The 24,238-nt window shown below is 47.6% G+C and overlaps 1 protein-coding gene across 3 annotated transcripts; it reads right to left on the bottom strand.

Moving 5' to 3' along the window:
* Positions 1 to 328: 328 nt before the first annotated feature.
* Positions 329 to 13,940, bottom strand: LOC307245428 (uncharacterized protein). 3 transcript variants are annotated; one of them, XM_080020998.1, is made up of 8 exons: positions 13,733 to 13,940; positions 10,759 to 10,950; positions 10,488 to 10,675; positions 9,873 to 9,888; positions 7,760 to 8,197; positions 7,606 to 7,674; positions 7,454 to 7,525; positions 329 to 746 (listed from the first exon to the last, which is right to left on the bottom strand). In XM_080020998.1, exons 1-8 carry the CDS (start codon positions 13,851 to 13,853, stop codon positions 595 to 597), a joined length of 1,248 nt encoding a protein of 415 aa, XP_079877124.1. In that variant the 5' UTR covers positions 13,854 to 13,940; the 3' UTR covers positions 329 to 594. The 3 variants fall into 3 exon arrangements, with proteins under 3 accessions (XP_079877124.1, XP_079877126.1, XP_079877125.1); XM_080021000.1 differs by having other exon boundaries at positions 7,760 to 8,137; XM_080020999.1 differs by having other exon boundaries at positions 10,759 to 10,947.
* Positions 13,941 to 24,238: the final 10,298 nt, after the last annotated feature.

The raw sequence follows: 24,238 nt of genomic DNA, 5'->3' as shown, positions 1-24,238 counted from the left end.
CTGTCTGTCTGTCTGTCTGTCTTTTGATTATCGACACGCACTGGCTCTGTGACTGAGTCACTAACGTCCGCAGTGCAGCCCGTTCCGAATGGGCATGTTTTGAACAGGAATGCACAAGTAATATAAATTATGTGATTATTTGATGAAATGACATCAACATGGATAATACATTCTATCAAAATACAAAACTCACCTTACTCAAGGAGGATGATGAGGGAAAGAATCACACAGGACCACATGTTGTAGAATTACTCATTTAAAGACACAAAATACCCAGTTCATAACCCTTTAGCATCACCCAGGCAGATGTATGTACACCTGCACAACTATAACACTAGCGATAGAATTTTGCTTTTTAATTTGAATTACGGATTTTGACAAATACCAGATGGCGAAAGCAGTTTTTTTTCTACTGGTTTTGTGGAAAGTCGCTGAATCTTACCAACCTCCACGTTGCTATGTTAGCAACAAACAGGCATTTTAATTGTACTTCAAGCTTCCGCATTGAGCTGCTGCAATGCCTGAATTTCCCTTTTGGGGATCAATAAAGTATTATCTTATCTTAAACACCCATCATTGCATCATATCCAGAGGTCATTCAGTAGACATCTCCTGAAGCATGGCTGGGGGCTGTTCCTCCACAGGTAGATCTTGTCCCCAATGCATTGGTTCAATGCCCTCTCTTCCTGAAACACGACTGGGGGGCAGTTCCTTTTGCGTTGGATCACATGCTGTGGGCTTTTCTCCTGAAACACATTATAATCATAATCAACAAACTAGTCATGACAGGATCTAGTTTGTGGAAGATGGGCATCAGCAGGAAGCTTTAAAACCTTTCAATGGAAAAAGATGCAACCAGAAATATGGAAGTTTCCACCTGGTAACAGTTCCACCTGGCGAACAGCAACGTTCATTTCAGTTACTTTGAGCTCCTTCCTGTTTATACAGTTCAAGCAATGTACCCCCAGCCCAAATCATAAGGGCCCTGTGCAATGCCTAGTGGGTGACAGGCAGAGGCAGAGAGGGCCTACGCATGCTGGACCCTCTCATCACCTCTGTGGCGGGGAAGGAAGTGGAGCTTGTGCAGGAGGTAGAGAGGTACCGACTGGACATCGTTAGTCTCACCTCTCCATAGCATTGGCTACGAAACCAAACTCCTTGGCTCCAGAATCACACAGGGGGAAATGTGCAGGCCAGGGGTGGGGATACTCACCAGCCCCCATCTCAGAACAACTCAGTCCCGGTGAACTAGAGAGAGGACTCAATGCAACTTTGGGTCGCAAGAAGGAGTGCTCTGACTGTCGTGTGCCCAACTGCAGTTCAGACTACACCACCTTCTTGGAGTCATGGAGGGGTGAATGAAAACATTCTGCCTTGTGACTTAAGAGTTCTTCTGGGGGAAATCAACTCCATCTGGTGGGCAGTGATGGAGAGATGCGGCCTGATCTGAACCCAAGCAGTTCTTTGTTATTTGGACTTTTGTGCTCGTCATGGACTGTCCATAACAAACACCATATTCTAACACAAGGTGGCTCATATGTGTACTTGGTACCGGAGCACCATGATGACTATTTAGTCTTTTCATCAGACTTGAGGCCATTATGTCCTGGACCCTTGGGTGTGGGTAGAGTTGTCTACCTGCCAAGTTGTCTACCTGAGTTGCTGATCTGCCAACAAGCTTGTGTTCCAGACACACCCCCTATTCAGGCAAGTCCTCTCTTATGTGGGCGTGCTCTTATCCAGGTGCAACTCTAATCACATGAGCAGCTGTATTCTATCACCTATTTATGGTGCTGCCCTTGAAGCATTAGCTTCAAGCGTTGGCCCATTTGTAGTCGCTCTCGTGTGAAGACGCACGTCTACCTCTGCACGTCAACCGAAGCAAGGACACCGAACAAGGCAAACCTGCCTTCTTTCTCTCACTCCATACAAAATGTGCTACTACCGCATCCCTACAACTTCAAGGTCACCCAGAAAGCCTCGTTATACCATATGCCGATGCAATCTGGGTAACCTCAGGTCTCTGCAGCAAACATCTTCTGCAAAGACCTCCTTCTCTGTTGGCTTGTGGAATTGTCGATCTGCAGTTAACAAGGCAGACTTCATTTCTGGTCATGCCAACTACCTCTCCTTGGAGCTCCTTGCTCTCACTGAGACATGGATTAAACCGGAAGATAGCGCAACCCCGGCTGCACTCTCCACTAACTACACATTCTCCCACACATCCAGACCATCTGGCCGTGGCGGTGGGACTGGCCTGCTAATTTCCAACACATGGAAATTTAATCCACTGCTGCCTTTAAACAACTTTGCCTCCTTTGAATATCACGCCGTCTTGGTGACTGCTCCGGTGAAAGCCTATGTGGTCGTCATCTACCGTCCACCAGGACAACTAGGTGACTTCCTACATGAGCTGTAGTGTGTCCCATGCTCGTCCTCGGAGACATGAACATCCACTTGGACAGTGTGAGCTCGGCTGACTTCCTGTCTTTGGTTCGCTCATTCGACCTAAGACAGGTCCCGACTCCACCGACTCACAAGGCTGGCAAAGAGCTTGATCTCATTCTTGCTCGGAGCTGCACCACGGACAACCTAAGGGTCACTCCTCTTCATCTCTCTGACCACTTCTTCATCCACTTCAATGTCCAGCTACCAAAACAACCCCACACCTCCCCACCCATGGTTACTATCCGCCGCAATCTCCGCAACCTGTCTCCCACCCACTTCTCCTCTGTGCTCTCCTCTTCTCTTCCACCCCACGACACTTTCTCCTCTCTGCAGGTAAATGATGCCACTGACTCTCTCTGCTCCACCTTGAGCTCATGTCTGGATAGCCTGTGTCCACTATCCACCAGACCTGCTCCATCAACCCAGTCGCACCCTTGGCTGACTGACACCCTCCGGACAACGCGCACTGACCTCAGAGCAGCCGAGAGGAAATGGCACAAATCCAAAACAATTGAGGATCTTGCTAGCTACCAGACACTGCTGTCCTCCTCCTTCTCTTCCAGCATCACTGCTGCCAAGAAGGCCTTCTTCAATGATAGGATCGACGGTGCCACAGACACACGTAAGTTATTCGCCACCTTCAAGTCTCTGCTTTACCCTCCACCACCTCCTCCAGCTACTAACCTCACTGCTGACTGCCTTGCCTCCTTTTTTACTAACAAAGTAGCAGCCATCAGCAGCCAATTCACTAATCAACTTACTCACAACCTGTCTCCTCCAGCCCTAGGCTCATCGCTCCCTGGTTTCACTCCCCTCGCTGAAAGTGAGGTATCTAAACTACTAACATGTAGCCGTCCTACTACCTGTCCGCTAGATCCGATCCCATCTAACCTCCTTCAAGCCATATCACCGACTATCACCCCGGCAATCACACATATGATTAATTCTTCCCTAACTTCCGGCACTTTCCCTTCCGCTTTCAAAGCGGCTCGGGTCGCACCACTGCTCAAAAAACCTTCACTCGATCCCAATCAAGTAGAAAACTATCGGCCGGTCTCACTCCTCCCATTCCTTTCCAAAACCTTAGAGAGGGCGGTCTCTAGACAGGTTACAGAGAACCTGTCAAGAAACAACCTTCTTGATACACTTCAATCTGGCTTCAAAAGTGGTCACTCCACCGAAACAGCCCTGTTGTCTGTGACAGAGGCCTTAAAAACTGCTAGAGCTGCTGCCAAATCCTCGGTTCTCATTCTGCTTGACTTATCAGCTGCTTTTGACACAGCATACTCCTGTCCATACTCTCAAGTATGGGCATCTCTGGCAGTGCACTTTCCTGGTTCGAATCTTACCTCACCGGGCGCTCGTTCAGTGTGACATGGCGAGGCCAGCTGTCTGTGCCTCTCCACCTCACCACAGGGGTGCCCCAAGGCTCGGTGCTAGGACCCCTCCTCTTTGCCATATACACCACCTCACTGGGCCCGATCATCCGCTCACATGGCTTTTCATATCACTGCTATGCAGATGATACTCAACTCTATCTGTCCTTCCTGCCTGACGACCCCACTGTCTCGACGCGGATCTCGGATTGTCTCGCTGACATATCCACATGGATGAAGGATTATCATCTTCAACTAAATCTGGCGAAAACGGAACTGCTGGTCTTCCCGGCCAAACAAGGTATTTATCACAACATTGATATTAAAATCGACTCTCTATCTCTTGTTCCTACCAAGGCTACAAGGAATCTTGGTGTCATTATTGATGACCAACTGACATTCTCGGACCATGTTTCCGCCGTCTCCCGGTCCTGCCGCTTCGCACTACTCAACATCCGAAAAGTCAGGCCGTACCTGACCCAATATGCCACTCAACTGCTGCTACAAACCTTGGTGATGTCCCGTCTCGACTACTGCAACGCCCTCTTAACAGGCTTGCCGGCCTGTGCGGTGAAGCCACTACAGATGAAACAGAATGCAGCGGCGCGACTGGTGTTCAACCAGCCAAAGAGGGCACATGTCACTCCGCTGCTCATCGAGCTCCACTGGTTACCTGTAGCCGCCCGCATCAAGTTCAAGTCTCTGATGCTGGCCTACAGAGTGATTGCTGGGAATGCTCCCGCCTACTTAAATGCTCTTGTAAGAGCACATGTTGCCCCCCGGATGCTGCGCTCCTCAAATGAGCGTCGCCTGGCTCTGCCGGCCATACAGCCACGGCAATCCAGGCTATTCTCATTTGTAGTTCCACATTGGTGGAACGAACTGCCAAAAATGACCAGAGCAGGGACCTCCCTCTCTGTCTTTAAGAAGCACTTGAAGACCCAGCTCTTCAGTGAGTACCTCCTGTCCTAACCTACAATTACTTAGCACCACCTTGCAGTATTTATTGTTACACGAATGTTGTTGTTACACTAATCTCTGTCGCAATGTAGCTTGAATGTTATTCTCCCTTGTAAGTCGCTTTGGATAAAAGCGTCTGCTAAATGACTAAATGTAAATGTAATGTAAATGTACCCATCACCACCTGGTGGTGACCAGCAGGCCAGAAGGACTGCAGCTACAGTGGTTGTGGAAGCAATAACTCAGGTGTGGAAGGCATTTGGAGAGACCATGGAGAAGGACTCCGGGGCTCAAGGAGGTTCTTCAAACCATCCGACAGCTCGGGAGGGGAAAGCAGGACATCACACAAGCTGTTATCAGCAAGATGTGGGGAAGTGCTGACCTTGACTGAGGATATCGTCAGGAGGTGGAAGGAACTCTTTGAGGAACTTGTTAACCCTCTGTGGAGGAGGCAGGGAGTGTTCTGGGGGATCAGAACCATCTCCTTGCTGGAAGTCATTGAGATAGTCAGAAAACTATGCAGTGGAAAAACACCAGGGGACAAGATCTGCCCAGAAATGCTGAAGGCCCTGGACATTGTGGGGCTGTCATGGCCGCAATGCATTTTCAATGTTGTACAGATGTTGGGTTGGAAGACAGGGCTGGATATCCCCATTTTTAAAAAGGGACTGGAGAGTGTGCTCCAACTATGGAGGGATCCCACTATGCCTCCTCCCTGGGAAAGCCTCTGTCTGGGTACTGGAAAGGAGGATATGGCCGATAGTCAAACCTTGGATCCAGGAGAACGATGCAGATTCTGTTCCGGCCGTGGGACGTGGATCTACTCATTGGTCAAAGTTTTCAGAAATTAACTTTCATTCACCTTCAGGATCCTTCATGTGGGTTCAGACTACACTAATGTAGATACATGCATGCCAGACCTCCATGCGTCCCTGACCACCACCCAATTAGTCTTGGGGTTTACACCTGATTTAGAGCTGAACACTTTGATGGATCACCCAAGAACCAGTTAAATGCTTTCAATACCATAGTCCCCACCAGACTGGCTGTCAAGCTGAAGGAGCTCGGACTGAATACTCTGCTGTGTGGACTTCCTCTCAACCTGGCCCCAGGTGGTAAGGGTGGGAAGGCACATGTCCAGCTCCATCACCCTGAACACAGGATCCCCCCAGGGCTGCGTCCTCAGCCCCCTACTGTACTTCCTGTACACACGACTGTGTGGCCAGGTCCAGCTCCAACACCATCATCAAGTTCGCTGACGACACCGTCGCGGTGGTGGCCTGATCACCGACGACAATGAGAAGGTCTACGGCGAGGAGGTGACTGACCTGTCACTCTGGTGCCAGGACAACAGCCTACACCTGAACGTCAGCAAAACTAAGGAGCTGATTGTGGCCTTTAGGCGTGGATTACAACCGAGGACGCGCACGCTCTTGGTGATTAATGGGACTTCTGTCGACAGGGTGAGCAGCTTCAAGTACCTGGGAGTCCACATCACAGAGGACTTAACATGGACTTTATAAACAGACACTCTGGTGAGAAAGGCGAGGCAGCGTCTTTATCACCTCAGGCAGCTGAGGAAATTCCGGGTCTCGGTGAGGATCCTCAAGTCCTTCTACTGTGGAGCGGTGGAGAGCATCCTGACAGGCAACATCACTGCCTGGTTTGTACTGCACTGCTCAGGACAGGCATTGCATTCAGCTGAACGTACCACAGGAACTACCCTCCCCCCTTGCAGGAGTTATACACCAGGAGGTGTAGTAGCAGAGCTGCAGGATCATGAAGGATCCTCATCACCCCAACAACGGACTGTTCCAGCTGCTGCGGTCAGGCAAGCGCCTCCGCAGTCACACAGCGAGAACAGAGACTGAGACGGAGTTTTTTCCCGCAAGCCATAAGAACTGTCAACGCTGACCTCACCAGGGGTCCTAACTGAGACACACACATAGGCTCCATTACCTTACTGTACTGTATGTAGCAAACTGTACCGCATAGTGTGTCATTGTTCTGGGTTGTTCAGTGTTACCATATTGCTGCGACGTACTGTTGTATACTGTGCTGTATTATCCCACAAACACTACCTCACTTAATTCACATGCCACTTTAATGCACATATCTGTATATACATAAATAGCCTATCTCATATACATAAGTCTATCCCATATACATAAGCCTATCCCCATTATCTATTTTGTATCCCCACCCTGCATTACCTTTGAGTTCTTATTTTATTTTATTTTATTCTATATACTGTATGTTTTATTTATTCTATAGTATTCGACTTACTGCATTAAGTTTTAGGAATCAGTTAGTTAGTCAAGTAGAAATTCTTAGGTAGTTATTGTGTTCAGTCTAGAACATATTGTGTGTAATCACCGGGTGCGTTGCATTGACATTTCACTGCATGTATGTATGAAAGTATGTATATGTATGTGACGAATAAACCTCTTGAATCTTGAATAAATGCAGGTGTGAACATTGTGGAAACATGGTGAGAACTTTATCAGGTTTGATTTGTTCTGTAGAACATTCTTTACAAGATGTTCTGCTCTGTCCACAATGCTTCCAGCAGCAGTATTTACTGGTATCAAATATCACTACATACTGTACGTGTTGTTTAAGGGAGAAAATGGAATGTTGTCAAGCGTCCTATGGAGGGATCTACTCACCAGTTTGAAGATCCTTCAGTTGCTTGATTTCTCTCTCAAGATCAGAAATGTTCTCATTCAAGATTTGATTTTCTGAAAAGGACGTCAAGAGAATGAGATGGAAAAGAAAACAAGAACAAAATGTTTCTTTTGCATGGTTTTTGGTGACTCACTTGACACTAGGGCATCTTTTTCCTCTTGCAGTGTGCAATTTTTACCGTCCAGTTCCGTTATCCGATTTGCTGTGAAAACACATTTGAAATAATAATCAAATGTAGATTGAAAACCTTCATCTGAAACCTTAGAATCATCTTGAGAAGCACCCACCCCAGTGTTGAAAAACCTCTCGCACCATCTCTTCAGCTTCCTCAAAAGTCGACTGCTCCTTCCTCCCTGGACACCTTCTCTTCTTGGTGATCAGGTTGGCCGTGTACTTTACCTCCATTTCCAGATTCATCCTCTCTCTCTGGTCAATCAAATCTGTAACCTTTCTCTGATACAAATCACAGATATTGTCCAGTTCCTCCATGGCCATCACCAGCTGTGGATCCCTCTCCTTAAAATCCCTCAGCTTCTGTCGGCATTCCAGGAGTCTTCTTTCCAGGTCCTGTTTCTCCTGCTGCAGTTCATCTTTCTCATTCAAGGGCTTGTGGAGCGGATCAGGCTTCTTTTTTTGAAAAGAAAGTTTCCCGACAAACTTTTTCCCTTTTTCGGAAACATTAGCCAAATCAGCAGAGAAAGGGAAAGAAGCAGCAGCTGGAGCTGCTGAGAAGATGAAGAGAAGGGGATTTGATTTGTGGTCATCAGGTGGTGGTTAACTGAAAGCAACATGAAGAATTCAGCTGGCCTGTTTAATGTTGGGGTTAGCCTAGCATTCTTAAAGGGGACCTATGATGCTCCTTTTCAACAAGTTAGTATATGTCTCTGAGGTCCCCAAAACATGTTTTTGAATTTATTTTACTGAAGATTCCACTCAGATCATGCATGGGTTAGCGTGCGTTGCTAACATGCCTCTAAACCATCCTGTTCCAAGAGGGGCTGTTTTGTGGGAGGAGCCACCCTCCTGAGGCCCAGAGTTCTGTGAACCAATGGGGTTTGAGCTTAGCTTAGGGTTCCGAATGTTCCGAAGGTTCTGAATCTTTCACCACGTTTTCCAAAACAGACAGCCCACAACAACCTCACTGGGTTGTTGACATTGTTGTCTGTTACTTAGACAACAGACGTCTACAGCCAGAGGCTCCTTCAGCTCCGTTACAGGAGCTCATTCCTGCACCGCAGTAGCTCCTACAATGACTCCGCCCTGAGCCAGGAGAGGAAACTCCTCCTCCACAAGACACATTTTTACTTCACATTTGACTTCCACTTTAAAGCTTTGCCTTTCACTAAGTTAAATTCTATTTTATTCGATTTATTCTTATAGGGTACAGTAGCTCTTTGTATATACACATATGCATATGTGTGTGCATCTGTATCTATGAATATATATGTGTATATATATATATATATATATATATAATTGATTCAAAAACAACATGTGTTTTTGTACATTATGTGTGTTTTGTCATGTATGTCATTGCTGCTTCAACACTAGAATTTCCCTTTGGGGATAAATGAGTATTTGTATCTTATTTCAATGTGTGTGTAAGCAGGCCCATCAGAGACTCATACTGGAATGTGAACAAGCACTGAAAAAGTGAGTTTTTCAGAATAGTTCCCTTGAATCCACCTTCACACGAATCTGACAAACGACATTCACTTGGAGCTGGAAACCTGGATAAGCCCCGCCCGTCCTGGATAAGCCCCGCCTGGTCTGGATAAGCCCCCCTGGCCGAGTCCCCATCTGTTCAAAATTCTAGTGAAAAATTCCAGTTTCGACGCGAGGAGGAGAAGCCACTTTTGGCGCTTATGGAAAACCAGCAACTGGAGCTGGACCAAAAACAGAGGTACAAAAAAAGTTACATTTAGAAAACCATAAAATAATATTAACGTTCACATTAATATCACGTCCAATAAATCTCTTTTTATAGAAATGACTTGTGAACAGTAAAAAGGAGGTTTTCAGCTCCTGAGACCAAGCCCTAAGAGGAGCTATGACGGCCATGCAAGCGTCCTGCTGACTGAGAACTCCAACTGCTGTTACTCTTCGGTTACTACGTGTTTGCACACCCTGACCCTGCACGTCAGGATGACTGACGTGCACAAAATGTGAACTCAGTTGTTCAGGTACGACGCCGTCGCCTTCTGTCTCAGTGGAGGCATTCCTCCTGAGCACCACTTCTACACTCTGCACTTCTACTATTGCTCAAAGGCAACGGCAGCCGCGTGCGTCTCGCCAGCCTGACGTGGGATTCAACCCCTGCACTGTGCTCCCCCCAGACCACACCTCCGAGGAGCTGGCTCCAACACTTTGAATGGAAAGAAGGAGTTTGGTGTGAATTACCTTTTGGAAGATCCATCTGCAAAATAAAATCATATGAAATATTCAGTCTGCAAACTATGAAGCTTGACAACTCATACTGTTCATATGCACACGAGCTACTGCTATAAATAACTCCCAAAAAAACCAAAAGCAACGTCAACATGAGCAAAATTCAACTGCAACCTTTCTGAGTGGAGTCTGCATGTTCTCCTGGTTTTAGTGTAAATAGTCTTTACATAATAAACAATTATAATAAATAAAATAATCAACCCTGCGTCTCCCGCCAGCCCAAGGCCTCAGCTGAGCGTTTATTCATATTTATATTGTTAACAATAGAGTCACGGTACTTCACATCCTAAATATATCTGTGAAACCAAGTGACTGGCCTGCGACTGACTATGGCACCGTGGCAGAGGGATGGCCACGCCCCCTGTGACATCACCGGCCCAAATGTAAAAAAAATGGTGTCATTTTTTACCAGCGAGCTGGAAATGCCAAATGTGTTCTTTTGCCCTTGCACTTTGTACAAGAGTTTTTTGGGGTTTTTTCTAATCCAATATAAACTGTTTTAAATTCACTATTTGACTTTCAGTGATATTCCTTTAAATGTACATTTGAATGAAGAGGTGGTCTGACCTTCTGGAGAACCTGCGCCACAGCTCCTTCATTCAGGGAGCACTTGAGCAAGCCTTCCTCCTCGTTGAAGACACTTTTGACGGTGAGGATGACGTCGCTCGTGCCGAGGTCCCTGCACTCGGGGAAGAAGCGCTCGGGGTCGGCCGTGGGGTGCATGACCACCAGGATCACCCTCCTGAACCTTGACTCTGGGGGAGACACAGAGCGCAGAGCTGCTCCACACCGGCCAGCGCAGAAAGAGGAAGTCCTCAGTGAGAGACAGCGGCTCTACCTCGTATCTGAGACAGCGCAGTCTCGATGTCCGTCCCCATGCGAGTGACGATGGGACAGAAGACCAGGACCAGGTCGCTCATGTTGGCAGCTTGCACCCGAGTCGCTCCCTTGTTGACGAGTTCTTTCACAAAGTCCTCGTGAGCCGTCAGAGTGCTGGCGGTGGTGTGGACGTAGATCTTCTCCATCCCTGCTAGGAGAGGAAACAAGAGGTGAATCTGACACCAACACACATGGTTCTGCAGCTCTGATCTCCAAAAAAAGCAAATTAAAAACTCAGGTTGCAGGTTTTTTTCCGTTTCCTGGTGATGGTCGGGTTTGTTTCACGGCGCAGGTGGCAGGTGGCGTTCTCCCTGGCGCACACAGTGACACACGGAGGAGACGGGGGACGTGACGGTGCTCGTGCGTGCACCAAGCTGGAGGAACTGCTCTTTAACTTTATGGCTCATTGCATGTGAATGGATTCTCTAACGGGAGCCAATAGTGTTCTTTTTTCAATATCCCAGTTTTGTTCCTGCAGCCCACACCACACGGCGGCTGTGCACTGATGGTGTGCCACACTCCAACCGCCGCTTGCTATTCACGCTTTGGGCTTTACAGGTACATTATTTTCCGAGTTGCGTTCTGGAGGACGCATTAAGAGGGTTGGAGGATGCAGTTAATAAAAAGGCGGGTTCATGGTCCAGCGCATGCTATGGAGTGGAATTTGGATCGGCTTCGACGTCGGTCGATGGTGAATGACGTCTGTAGCCCCTGATCCCACCGGAGCAACCTGGTCGTAGCGCACCAGGCGTGAACACATGGAAACATTGTTTACATATATCACAAAGTTATAACTTAGAAATCTGGCAACGTACCTGTCAGCAAACCTACCAGCTACTAACACCTACTACCACTACTACCACCTACTACCACTACTACCACCTACTACCACCTACTACCACCTACTAACACTACTACCACCTACTAACACCTACTACCACTACTCCAACCTACTACCACCTACTACCACTACTACCACCTACTACCACTACTACCACCTACTACCACTACTACCACCTACTAACACCTACTACCACCTACTAACACCTACTACCACTACTACCACCTACTACCACCGACTACCACCTACTACCACCTACTACCAACTTCTAACACGTACTACCACTACTACTACCACCTACTACCACTACTACCACTGCTACCACTGCTACCACCTACTACCACTACTACCACCACTACTACCACTTACTACCACTACTACCAACTACTACCACTACTACCACCTACTACAGCTACTACCACCTACTACCACTTACTACCACTACTACCACCTAATACCAGTACTACCACCTACTACCGCTACTACCACCTACTACCGCTACTACCACCTACTACCACTAATACTACTACCTACTACCACCTACTACCACTACTACCACCTACTACCACTAATACTACTACCTACTACCACCTACTACCACTACTACCACCTACTACCACCTACTACCACTACTACTACCACCTACTACGACTACCACCATCACACTACTACTATCAACTACCACCACTACTATCACACTGCTTTGGCCATCAGAACGTCATAATGACAGTTTCCATAGCAACGGTGGAATTACTCACAGTGGCACAGCATGTTATCTTCCTCCCCCATTGGAATAAAATTCCTAATCTGAAAATTTTGGATCTGCAAATTAATAAATATGCGTGTTAACAGAATAAAACAAAGATGATGACTGAATTATTGTTTATTTGTAGGTTTAATGTCAACCCCCATCCTTCTGCCTTGACGATGTACAGACTCTGTGAACACAGTCTGGCCATGGAAAAGGGCCGCTACCACCAGACCTGGCAACCCAGAGAGGCCAGGCTGCTGAAGCCCGCCACTGCCAGACCTGGCAACCCAGAGAGACCAGGCTGTGCCTAAATTTAATACAATTCTAAAGAATATAATCATTTTAAATACAATCTGAGCAAAGTCGTACATTTTAGGAGAAAAGGCCAAATGCCCAATTGTGGCAGTCTGTCAGAGAAGAAAGGAAACTGAGTGACAACTCGCCTACACACCTTTATTTTACTGTATCTTTTTGTCTTGTTGATTTTTGTTACATAATTGTTTTAACTGTTATGTCTTGTTATGTCAATAAAATACATTTAGAGGGGGGGGGGGACGAGAGACAAAGACATTTTTAACAGCCCTTTGTTTGTAAACTGTTTTTCAGATAACACATGCACAAACAATAGAACCATTCATTTTACATGAACACCAAAAAGATCAAATGAATATAACACATGAATGTAGCTGCATAGGCTCCAGAGGAGTCGGTGCGACGTGTGGTCGGAGTAAAAGGTACAGTATGTGCTGTAGGAACCATATCCTGTGTCACGCAATGATGACACACTGACCGGGCTCTTGCCCAATCACAACACTGAACAGTTGACAGTCAACAGAAAACTGATGTTTTCTGACATTTAAAGCAAAAACTTCACTAAAACACATAAAAGTCCTTTCTGAAAGCAGCAGCAGAGTGGAGGGTGCGGGGCAAACTGAAAAACACTTTTTCTTTGTGTTCACTCCGGGGTCTAACAGCGAGTTCAAAGAGTCGACGGTGACTACTTTACATTTACATTACACTGATCAGACGCTTTTATCCAAAGCCACTTACAATTATTCAAACAGCGACGGACGCAGCCATCAGGAGCAATGAGGGGTTAAGTGTCTTGCTCAAGGACACTACAGCATGCTAGCAGGAGGAGCCTGGGATCCAACCAGCAACCTTTAGATCACTACACCACCAGCTCTACCGCCTGAGATACCATCCCCAATCATTCCTTGCCAGACCGTCAACTAGCTTTCCCCAAGTTGTATCGCTATTGGCTCCCTTCCTAGTTTATGTCTCGTTGCCTCGTCTTCCCCTTCCCTGCTTGTCTCTCCAAGTCCAGCCAGCCCGGTTTACCTGCCCGTCTCCGCTCGTCGACCAGGGCTGCCCGTCCATCTCCATCCAGCCTGGTTCCCCGTCTCTCCACCCGGATCCTAGACCCCATCTCCTGGTCATCATCATCCCTGCCCTGCTCCATCCCCACCCGACCGGGTCCCCCCGGCCAGCTCCACCGTCCCGGCTAATAAACGTCCCTTGCCTGCCTCCCGTCTCCCTGTGTCGTGCGTTTGGGTCCCTCCCAGTTCTGGTCGTGACGCAGGAATAACAACAAGCTCCGCTCCAAATTCCTCTTCTCCTTCTCCCTCCTCTTCCCCTGACCCTCCTCCTGTTCTCCCTCCTCTTCCTCCTCCCCTCCTCCTGTTCTCCCTCCTCTTCCCCTGACCCTCCTCCTGTTCTCCCTCCTCTTCCTCCTCCCCTCCTCCTGTTCTCCCTCCTCTTCCTCCTCCCCTCCTCCTGTTCTCCCTCCTCTTCCCCTGACCCTCCTCCTGTTCTCCCTCCTCTTCCCCTGACCCTCCTCCTGTTCTCCCTCCTCTTCCCCTGACCCTCCTCCTGTTCTCCCTCCTCTTCCCCTGACCCTCCTCCTGTTCTCCCTCCTCTTCCCCTGACCCTCCTCCTGTTCTCCCTCCTCTTCCCCTGACCCTCCTCCTGTTCTCCCTCCTCTTCCCCTGACCCTCCTCCTGTTCTCCCTCCTCTTCCCCTGACCCTCCTCCTGTTCTCCCTCCTCTTCCTCCTCCCCTCCTCCTGTTCTCCCTCCTCTTCCCCTGACCCTCCTCCTGTTCTCCCTCCTCTTCCTCCTCCCCTCCTCCTGTTCTCCCTCCTCTTCCCCTGACCCTCCTCCTGTTCTCCCTCCTCTTCCCCTGACCCTCCTCCTGTTCTCCCTCCTCTTCCTCCTCCCCTCCTCCTGTTCTCCCTCCTCTTCCCCTGACCCTCCTCCTGTTCTCCCTCCTCTTCCTCCTCCCCTCCTCCTGTTCTCCCTCCTCTTCCTCCTCCCCTCCTCCTGTTCTCCCTCCTCTTCCTCCTCCCCTCCTCCTGTTCTCCCTCCTCTTCCCCTGACCCTCCTCCTGTTCTCCCTCCTCTTCCTCCTCCCCTCCTCCTGTTCTCCCTCCTCTTCCTCCTCCCCTCCTCCTGTTCTCCCTCCTCTTCCCTGACCCTCCTCCTGTTCTCCCTCCTCTTCCCCTGACCCTCCTCCTGTTCTCCCTCCTCTTCCCCTGACCCTCCTCCTGTTCTCCCTCCTCTTCCCCTGACCCTCCTCCTGTTCTCCCTCCTCTTCCTCCTCCCCTCCTCCTGTTCTCCCTCCTCTTCCCCTGACCCTCCTCCTGTTCTCCCTCCTCTTCCTCCTCCCCTCCTCCTGTTCTCCCTCCTCTTCCCCTGACCCTCCTCCTGTTCTCCCTCCTCTTCCCCTGACCCTCCTCCTGTTCTCCCTCCTCTTCCCCTGACCCTCCTCCTGTTCTCCCTCCTCTTCCCCTGACCCTCCTCCTGTTCTCCCTCCTCTTCCCCTGACCCTCCTCCTGTTCTCCCTCCTCTTCCCCTGACCCTCCTCCTGTTCTCCCTCCTCTTCCCCTGACCCTCCTCCTGTTCTCCCTCCTCTTCCCCTGACCCTCCTCCTGTTCTCCCTCCTCTTCCCCTGACCCTCCTCCTCCTCCATTGTTTTAACATGACCTCTTTCATTTCTCACCTGTTAACCCTGCGTCCTGTCGCAATGTTTTCATCCATTTCCTGTCATATCACAGCGTCATCAAAACGTTCTTGTCGCAATTTTAGAGACCGATTTTTTTTGTGTCTTCTGAATGAAAACATGCGTTAACGGGGTTAGGGTTCGTAAACAATACCTTTCTGGTTCGTAAACAATACCTTTCTGGTTAGTATTTACATTTCATTGAGCAAACGCTTTTATCCAAAGCGACTTACAATTAAATAAAAATAGGTTTCTGGTAAGAAAATCATTGGGTTAAGGTTATTAAATCATTGGGTTAAGGTTATTAAATCATTGGGTTAAGGTTATTAAATCATTGGGTTAGGGTTATTAAATCATTGGGTTAAGGTTATTAAATCATTGGGTTAAGGTTATTAAATCATTGGGTTAGGGTTAATAAATCATTGGGTTAAGGTTATTAAATCATTGGGTCAAGGTTATTAAATCATTGGGTTAAGGTTATTAAATCATTGGGTTAAGGTTATTAAATCATTGGGTTAGGGTTATTAAATCATTGGGTTAAGGTTATTAAATCATTGGGTTGGGGTTATTAAATCATTGGGTTAAGGTTATTAAATCATTGGGTTGGGGTCATTAAATCATTGGGTTAAGGTTATTAAATCATTGGGTTAAGGTTATTAAATCATTGGGTTAAGGTTATTAAATCATTGGGTTAAGGTTATTAAATCATTGGGTTAAGGTTATTAAATCATTGGGTTGGGGTTATTAAATCATTGGGTTAAGGTTATTAAATCATTGGGTTAGGGTTATTAAATCATTGGGTTAGGGTTATTAAATCATTGGGTTAGGGTTATTAAATCATTGGGTTAAGGTTATTAAATCATTGGGTTAGGGTTATTAAATCATTGGGTTAAGGTTATTAAATCATTGGGTTAGGGTTATTAAATCATTGGGTTAAGGTTATTAAATCATTGGGTTAGGGTTATTAAATCATTGGGTTAGCGTTATTAAATCATTGGGTTTGCTCAGCGTTGCTCCTCCTCTGCGCAGGAGCAACGCTGACGTTCTCTGTACCATTTACATTTACATTTACATTCGATTTACATTACATTTACATTTACATTACATTTACATTTACATTTACATTTACATTACATTTACATTTACATTCACATTTACATTACATTTACATTACATTTACATTTACATTCACATTTACATTACATTTACATTTACATTTACATTACATTTACATTTACATTTACATTACATTTACATTTACATTTACATTTACATTTAGTCATTTATCAGACGCTTTTATCCAAAGCCACTTACAAGGGAGAATAACATTCAAGCTTCATTGCGACAGAGATTAGTGTAACAACAACATTCGTGTAACAATAAATACTGCAAGGTGGTGCTAAGTACCGTTCCAACTGTAGTACGGTGGGGAGGGAGAGAGAGACAGACAGAGAGAGAGACAGACATAGACAGAGAGAGACAGAGACAGAGAGACAGAGAGAGAGAGAGAGACAGACAGAGAGAGAGACAGACATAGACAGAGAGAGCCAGAGACAGAGAGACAGAGAGAGAGAGAGAGACAGACAGACAGAGAGACAGACAGAGAGAGAGAGACAGAGAGAGAGAGAGAGACAGAGAGAGAGAGAGAGACAGTGAGGTGGATTTTTGATTTTTTTTAAACTTTTATTTACATATTTTCAAAGGATGTCTCCAACCATGTGCATTAATAAAAGACAATTAAACATCACAACAAATAACAAACAACGAATAAAACACAACAGATAACAAACAACAAATAACAACCAACTAATATCAAACAACAAATAAAACACAACAAATAAAACACAACAAATAACAAACAACAGAAAACAAACAACAGATAACAAACAGCACTCAACAAACAGCAAGCAGCAAATAACAAGCAACAGAAAGCAAACAACAAATAACAAACACAACACAACACAAACACTTTTTTCTTTTCTGCCCAATTTCATGGTGCTAAGACCTGGTGCCCTTAGACCAGACCTTGTACATCAGCAGCTTCGGGTGAAGCTGCAGATGTCAGCTTCCTTCTGTCCTGCTGCTTCTTCACCCACTACCTGCTTCTCCGTCCTGTTCTCCTGAACCACCTTCACCTGGTGTGACCGCTGACCTCCCCTCCGTCGGCCCTTGCTGCTGCTCTGCTCTTCTCCAGGACGGGCTATTACCAGGTGCCTCCTTACTAATGAATTATGTCCAGGAAAACTGGAACTACAATTGGTCACGTGGCCTCTTTCCTGTCATAGTTATGGCAGCAAATGAGGGAGAAAAGGAGAGGAATGCAACTTCGTGGGTGTTGGGGTGGACTCGAAGCAGTGGTGTGTGTGTGTGTGTGTGTGTGTGTGTGTGTGTGTGTGTGAAGATGTCCACCGGTGAGTGTACATGACTTATCCCCATTGGTTCTGGTGTAGAAGGTCAGTATTATGTTGTGGCGCCTCCAAGCAGTGGAAGGGGCCCTGAAGCCCCCTGAACTCCGCAGCCTTGTAGACACCCTACGGCTGCAGGAAAACCCCAAGCAGCCTACCCTGCAGCCACAGCAGACCCCCGGGCTCCCAGAGAAGCCAGAGGGCCATGAAGCAATCCCCACGCCCAGCCCCGAGGAGCATTACCCAGTCTCAGTGAGCACGAGGAGACCCCGCACCCCAGGGGTGCACACACACAACCAACCAACAGGTGCAGGCACAAGACGCCACCGCAGGCACAGAACCAGGGCCGCGGGTGCCAGGCACAGACCGCAGGCCCGGATCCCAGCCCCACGGCGACGGACCGGCACCCTGCCCGAACCGCCCGCCCCACCACGTAAGGGTGAGGTCCGCCCCACTGCAGCTGACCAGACACCCCACCCGGCGTGAGCGCAGAGTGCCCATGCGGCCAACCCCAGCCAACCACGCCCCCACACCGACCCGCCAGAGATGGACCACCCCGGAAAAACACCAGTGCTCAATGTGTGCTGTTGGCAATTGCAGCTAAAATTGCGGGGTTGGGGGTGTGAGTCCTTCAGGCAAGTCAAACCCGATTCACTCCTGCCCCACAGACCCTGGTCTGGTGGAGTGTTGTTTGGAGTAGGATTGGTGTGCGAATGTATGTGTTCTGAGCTAATATGAGAGGGATAAAAATTTCGGGACGGACTAGAAGCACGCTGGGGCAGGAGCGTGACAGGCAAGATGGCAGCTGCCTGCCGCATCCCCACCCAACTAGCTTGCACTCCACCCATCCCGCAAGCCCTAGGACTATTGTGTGGTGTATGTGCTGAGTATGAGTTTTGGTCCTGGGAGAGATGGGCAAATCGCGGCCAGATCGATGCAGGGGCGCAGCAAGCCCGGGAGCAACCACCCGGATCCCATCCCCCCGGAGCTGACCGTGCCCTAGCACGCCCACCTCTTGTATATGGTGGCACCCAACCTACAACGATCAGCCACGGGCGCAGAGCGGTCCGCCATGCTCCTCCGCCATGCCATGCAGCTCTGTGCCCCCACCAGGCCCCTGGTCAGCCCCCAGCCGCTGAGCATTCCAGACCACAGAACAGGGGATGGTGGCTCAGGCGGTAGAGCTGGTGGTCTAGTAATCTAAAGGTTGCTGGTTCGATCCCAGGCTCCTCCTGCTAGCATGCTGTAGTGTCCTTGAGCAAGACACTTAACCCCTAATTGCTCCTGATGGCTGCGTCCGTCAGTGTTTGAACAATTGTAAGTCGCTTTGGATAAAAGCGTCTGCTAAGTGACTAAATGTAATGTAATGTAACAGAGGGCGGACCACCCACAGCCAACCCCCCAGCGAGGAGCGCCCTGTGCACCGAGAGCACCAGAGGACAGGTACCCAGGCAACCCGGTGTGATGACAGGAGACCGCCTCCCACCGAAGGAGGCCACATGGGGATTCCTGCGTAGAGCATAGCCAGCCAGGTTCAGGACCCTGGTTGACAGGACCAGACAGAAGGACCCCAGCGGTGTGCCGACCCGCCGACCACGGGGCCGAGACCCAAACTCATGACCCGCACCCTCCGTCTGTTGGTTTTGCTGGCTAGGCTGCCAGCTGCAGGTACTCCCCAGGAGCACCCCCCCCACCCCGAACGCACCGTGTTCACCTTCTATAACACCAATACCACCGTGTTCACCTCTATAATACCACCACCACCACCACCACCACCACCACCGTGTTCACCTTCTATAACACCACCACCACCTCCAACGTGTTCACCTTCTCTCAAGAGTCTATAAAAATAACAACTGCACTATCCTGGCTACATCATCCTGGCTGCGGACCCACACACACCACCCCCACCAACCGATCCCCCAGGTGGACTTGAAGACCTCCAGCTGCTCGTGAGGGTGTACAAGACAAACTCCACCCGAAGGCGAGCTGCCAGCAGGCGGAACCTTGTCCAGAGAGCCCTGCGCCTGGATCCGGTTCTTCCTAGTCTTCCATATAGACAGTTTGGAAACGCTAAACAAAAATGAATCAGAACGTGGACCTGCTTTCTATTTGCTGCGTACCTGGGACCCACCTTCCACTGGAGATCCACCATCCTTTCCTGGTGTAGGGCTGGCCTTGTGCTGGGCCTTGAACACCTGCCGGAACTGGAACACAGATCTATCTAGAATGGTATCAACCCGGAGAGTCCATTTCTTGCTGCTGGAGGAGGAACAGGTGATTGTCATAGCCCAGCCAGCCGGCCCTCCTCCTCCTCATCAACAGCCCGGCGGGGTTCAACCAGCTCAGTCCTGGGGTGTAGAGGAGCCCTTGTGCCGCCTGGAGCCTGAACGCCGCGACCCGGGCCTCGATGTCCATAAGGCCCTATCCTCCCTCCTCCCCTGGAAGGTACAGTACAGGAGCCCGGAGCCAATGAGGCCCTGACCAGAGGAAACGGACGATGGTGGAGTTAGGACCCACAGCTGGTCCCATAGGGTTGAGGCCACCAGTAGTCTCCCCTGTAGGACAGCTGGGGAGTTTTGCAAACACGAGAGAGTCGGACCGTCACCTTCTCCAGCAGACCCTCCCAGTTCTACTCCTAAAAAAGCTCTGAGCCTAGATGCACCCCTAGCACTTTCATCCTTGCCCTTCCCCACCTGAAACCGCCTGCCGGACTGGGGGCTGCCCCCTCCCTCCGTTCCCCCACCTGCAGGGCCCCGCATTTCTCCCAGTTTACCTTTGCAGACAAGGCCCCCTTATAGATGTTGAGGCAGTCTACGAGTGAGGTAACTTCTCCTTGCCTCTGGATGAAGGAGGAAACAGGACGTCTGGGTGTGAGGCCACATTTCAAACTATCTCATCCTCAGAAACAGCGCTCCACAGGGTTCTGTGCCCTCCTTCTCTCTCTCTCCACATAAACGTCTACTTCGAACAGCAAATCTGTCAAACTTCCCCTGTTTGCAGATGACACGCCCCTGGTTGATTCCTCTCCATTAGTGACGCGTCCTTCAAACTTTGTGGTCTCTCTCTACAATGGGGAAGAGTTGGGACAGACAAGGGCAAACATTTGTGTTCCTAAACCCATTTCTGAAGGAGATGGATAGGATCTAGTTGACTGCTCGACATGCTAAGTGACGGGGTCCACCTCCTCAGTTACCTCCAAAGACCGTTACCAGTTTTGTCAGGAAGTCACTTTCTGGAGTAGACGGCAAGACCAACCCCTTGTCCCTCGGGTGGAACGTCCACGGCTTGGACGGCTTTTCTAGGACCTCTGCTGGGATCCTTCTGCCTCCTCCGTGTGCGTTATCATAATGGCTGCTCCTCCCACGCTTCTCAGTCCAGGTGCCGGGATCTGTGTTTGTAAAGGAGCTCAAAGGAAAGAAACCAGTGGCTTGGGAACCTCATGACCGTTGGAAATGATAAGCCATTATAAGACATTCATGGGCTTATAATGGCTTATCATTTCCAATGGTCATTTTATTTTTAAGACTACTGAGACAAACCCTGCTCAAAGTACCTACACCATCAAATTCAAACCAACATCAATCATTCCTTTTTAACATTTTCATTTATACTGGAGAACCAAACTGAAATCCAAAGGCAAAACTTCCTTGGTTCAAAGACACCATCTTACTTCAAGGTTTTAGCGCAGATGAACAGCAGCCGCTCCTTCCAAACAGCAGCCACACGCTGCTCATGTGACCGTTAGGCTTTAATCATCTCAGGGATTCAGAACATTTGGAAAATGAAATTGGAACCTAAGAACATCTATAATGCAAAGCACTCCACTTCACAATTTGTTATAGTTCTTTATTTCCAACAAAGCCATGATGTTGACAATATATTAATATGATTTTCAAGTTTAATATGAGGGTAGTCATCCCTCACTGGGAAAAACTAAGATGGAGTCTGATCCTGTGCTGACACCATAACAACGTGACTCACACAATGTTCGGTTTGGATTCATTCAAAATGACATTTATCTCGCAACAACATCACTGAGCACAATAAAAAAAAGTGGACCTTCTCTTTAACCTCCTGAGATGCTGAAGATGCTGCACCGCATTTTGTTAAATCCAAACAGAGCTGATTGATTTGAGCATTTAAACAAGGTGTTGGCTTCAGATGTTGTTTCCTTTCCCTCTGCGGCAGAAAGAAGGGCTGGTCAGAACAACCTGCGAGCGACACTCCTCCAGGACTTGACGCAAAATTGAGATTCTGGAGCATACAAGCACTCCACCAAGTGAAGAGAATGTAGAATTTCGTATTTATATAAACTAATAAAATAAAAAAGAAAATAAATTAATTTAAACATGAGATTATAGATTTGTTTTGCATTGCTGACCAATCAACAAACTTTAAATAGTAAAACGGATGGATTCTGCTGAACAGAATAATAGAAAATACATTTAATCACATAAATAAAAAATTTCCATGCTTTTACATTTTAATTTCCCCTTTCTCTTCCACATGATCAATCACATTTTCTCTGAAGATTGTTCCCAAAATACCGCAGCGCATTGAAGGTTGTTGTGCGTCGTCCAGCGTCAAGTGAGGCTGGAAATAGATCTCCTAAAAGCGAGATCTGCTACATGGTCTTTTTCAATTCGTCAAAGTTGAGATTATTATAAAACTTTGGCGTTAAAAACTCGGTGTTAAAATGCAATATATAAAGGGAAGATCATTCTTCGTCCAATAATGACATCAATGTTGGGATTGTTTATCAAACCATTCTGAGTTTTTGTGACTTTAGAAAAGAAGGCGTGGGAGGAGGACGGCTGCTCCTGGACCAACCACATGAGGGCGTTTTAAAAATGTTTTTAAAAGTCGATCAAGAGCGATTGACATCAATGTGTGTAAACTGTGGCCCACCAAACAGCTGCTGATGGAAAGAGACAAATGAACACAGTCGAGAAAACATTAATTTGAAGTGAATCCATTTACTGTGAGAGGATGAAAGAGCAATAAATAGCATTCATACAAAATGTATTTTACTTTGAAGAAATGTGCAAACAAAGCATTGATAAAGGATGCCTAAACATGCTCTCTGATGCTGGCATTTGGAAAAATATACAGTTAGAAATATATACACATTCAGAAGGAGCGTGTACTCCGTGTGGGTGTGAGCAAGAAGTGCTTGCATAGGTAAGTGCATGCATAAGCAATTTATCATGCAACAATTGCTGTCATACATTTCATAAATGGCTGACACTTCTCCAGTCAAACGGGATGCATTCAATGTGGCCTGAAGCGCATGAGCTTAACCCGTGCACGAGCTAAGAAGCTAATAACAAGTGCACATAGTGTGTATGTACATGGACAGCGTTTCGTCAGTATGACAGTTCCTGCCAGCAGCTGGGGGGGCGGGGCTTATAGCGATTATCAACCACAGCCCCCCACTGAGATAAAGTGACTGCGCCCACAAAGGATCCACATCCATCATCATTTATTCAAAATTAAAGCTTATCATTAAACCTTTAAAGCTCAGGTTTAAAACTTAAAACATCAAGTTTAAACCATACCCCTTTATTAAGTATACAACGTTTGGAGCAACTCCTTCGCTCCCGGGCACTTGGACTGGTTGAATGATGAGCTTTCAAGGTCTAAACCAGAGCGTTCAAGGTTTAAACCAGAACGTTCAAGGTCTAAACCAGAGCGTTCAAGGTCTAAACCAGAGCATTCAAGGTTAAAACTAGAGCGTTCAAGGTCTAAACCAGAGCGTTCAAGGTCTAAACCAGAGCGTTCAAGGTTTAAAACAGAGCGTTCAAGGTCTAAACCAGAGCGTTCAAGGTCTAAACCAGAGCGTTCAAGGTTTAATGAAGGCGCAGCAGCCGACCACTTTATCTCCTAAACAGCAAATGAAGATGTTCCACTGCTCACGGTCCTAGTGACTTGAAACCCAGTTGATTACTGTACACAGTAGAATACACAGTTAGGGAGGATTCGCTTTGTGGTGCAGGAAACTGTATTTTTGGTGTTGAATAAATATCAAAACGTTATTGTAAATCAACCAACACTTTGTGTTTTACAACTAACTTATGACAGAAGTACTTATCTGAGGCACTGATGTTTGTCGTCAACGCTTCCAGTGCTTTTTCCCATGAGCTGCATGATGGGAAATACTGTGAAATAATCAAGTGCTTCACCTCAGTGTCATGCCTCAGCCAATCACAACCTTCCAGTAAATGGAGTCCTAACGTTTTTCAAAAAGTTCATTTCTACCTTTCGTGGCTCGGTTTCTCCTCAACAGCCGCATGCTACGGACAGAACCAAGCAGAGATGTAAATATATGTGCAGAACATTATACATCTATACGATACTATATAGTACAAAACCAATGCAATCCATACAAAGTGCTTAGTTAAAATCCATTCCTATAGAAGTATTTAACAGTTGGTGGACAAC

Source organism: Zeus faber (genome assembly GCF_960531495.2).
Source record: "Zeus faber genome assembly, chromosome: 20".
Classification (NCBI taxonomy): Eukaryota; Metazoa; Chordata; class Actinopteri; order Zeiformes; family Zeidae; genus Zeus; species Zeus faber.
The sequence above is the reverse complement of the archived record's forward strand: the minus strand, read 5'-3'. Positions and strand labels throughout refer to the sequence as shown.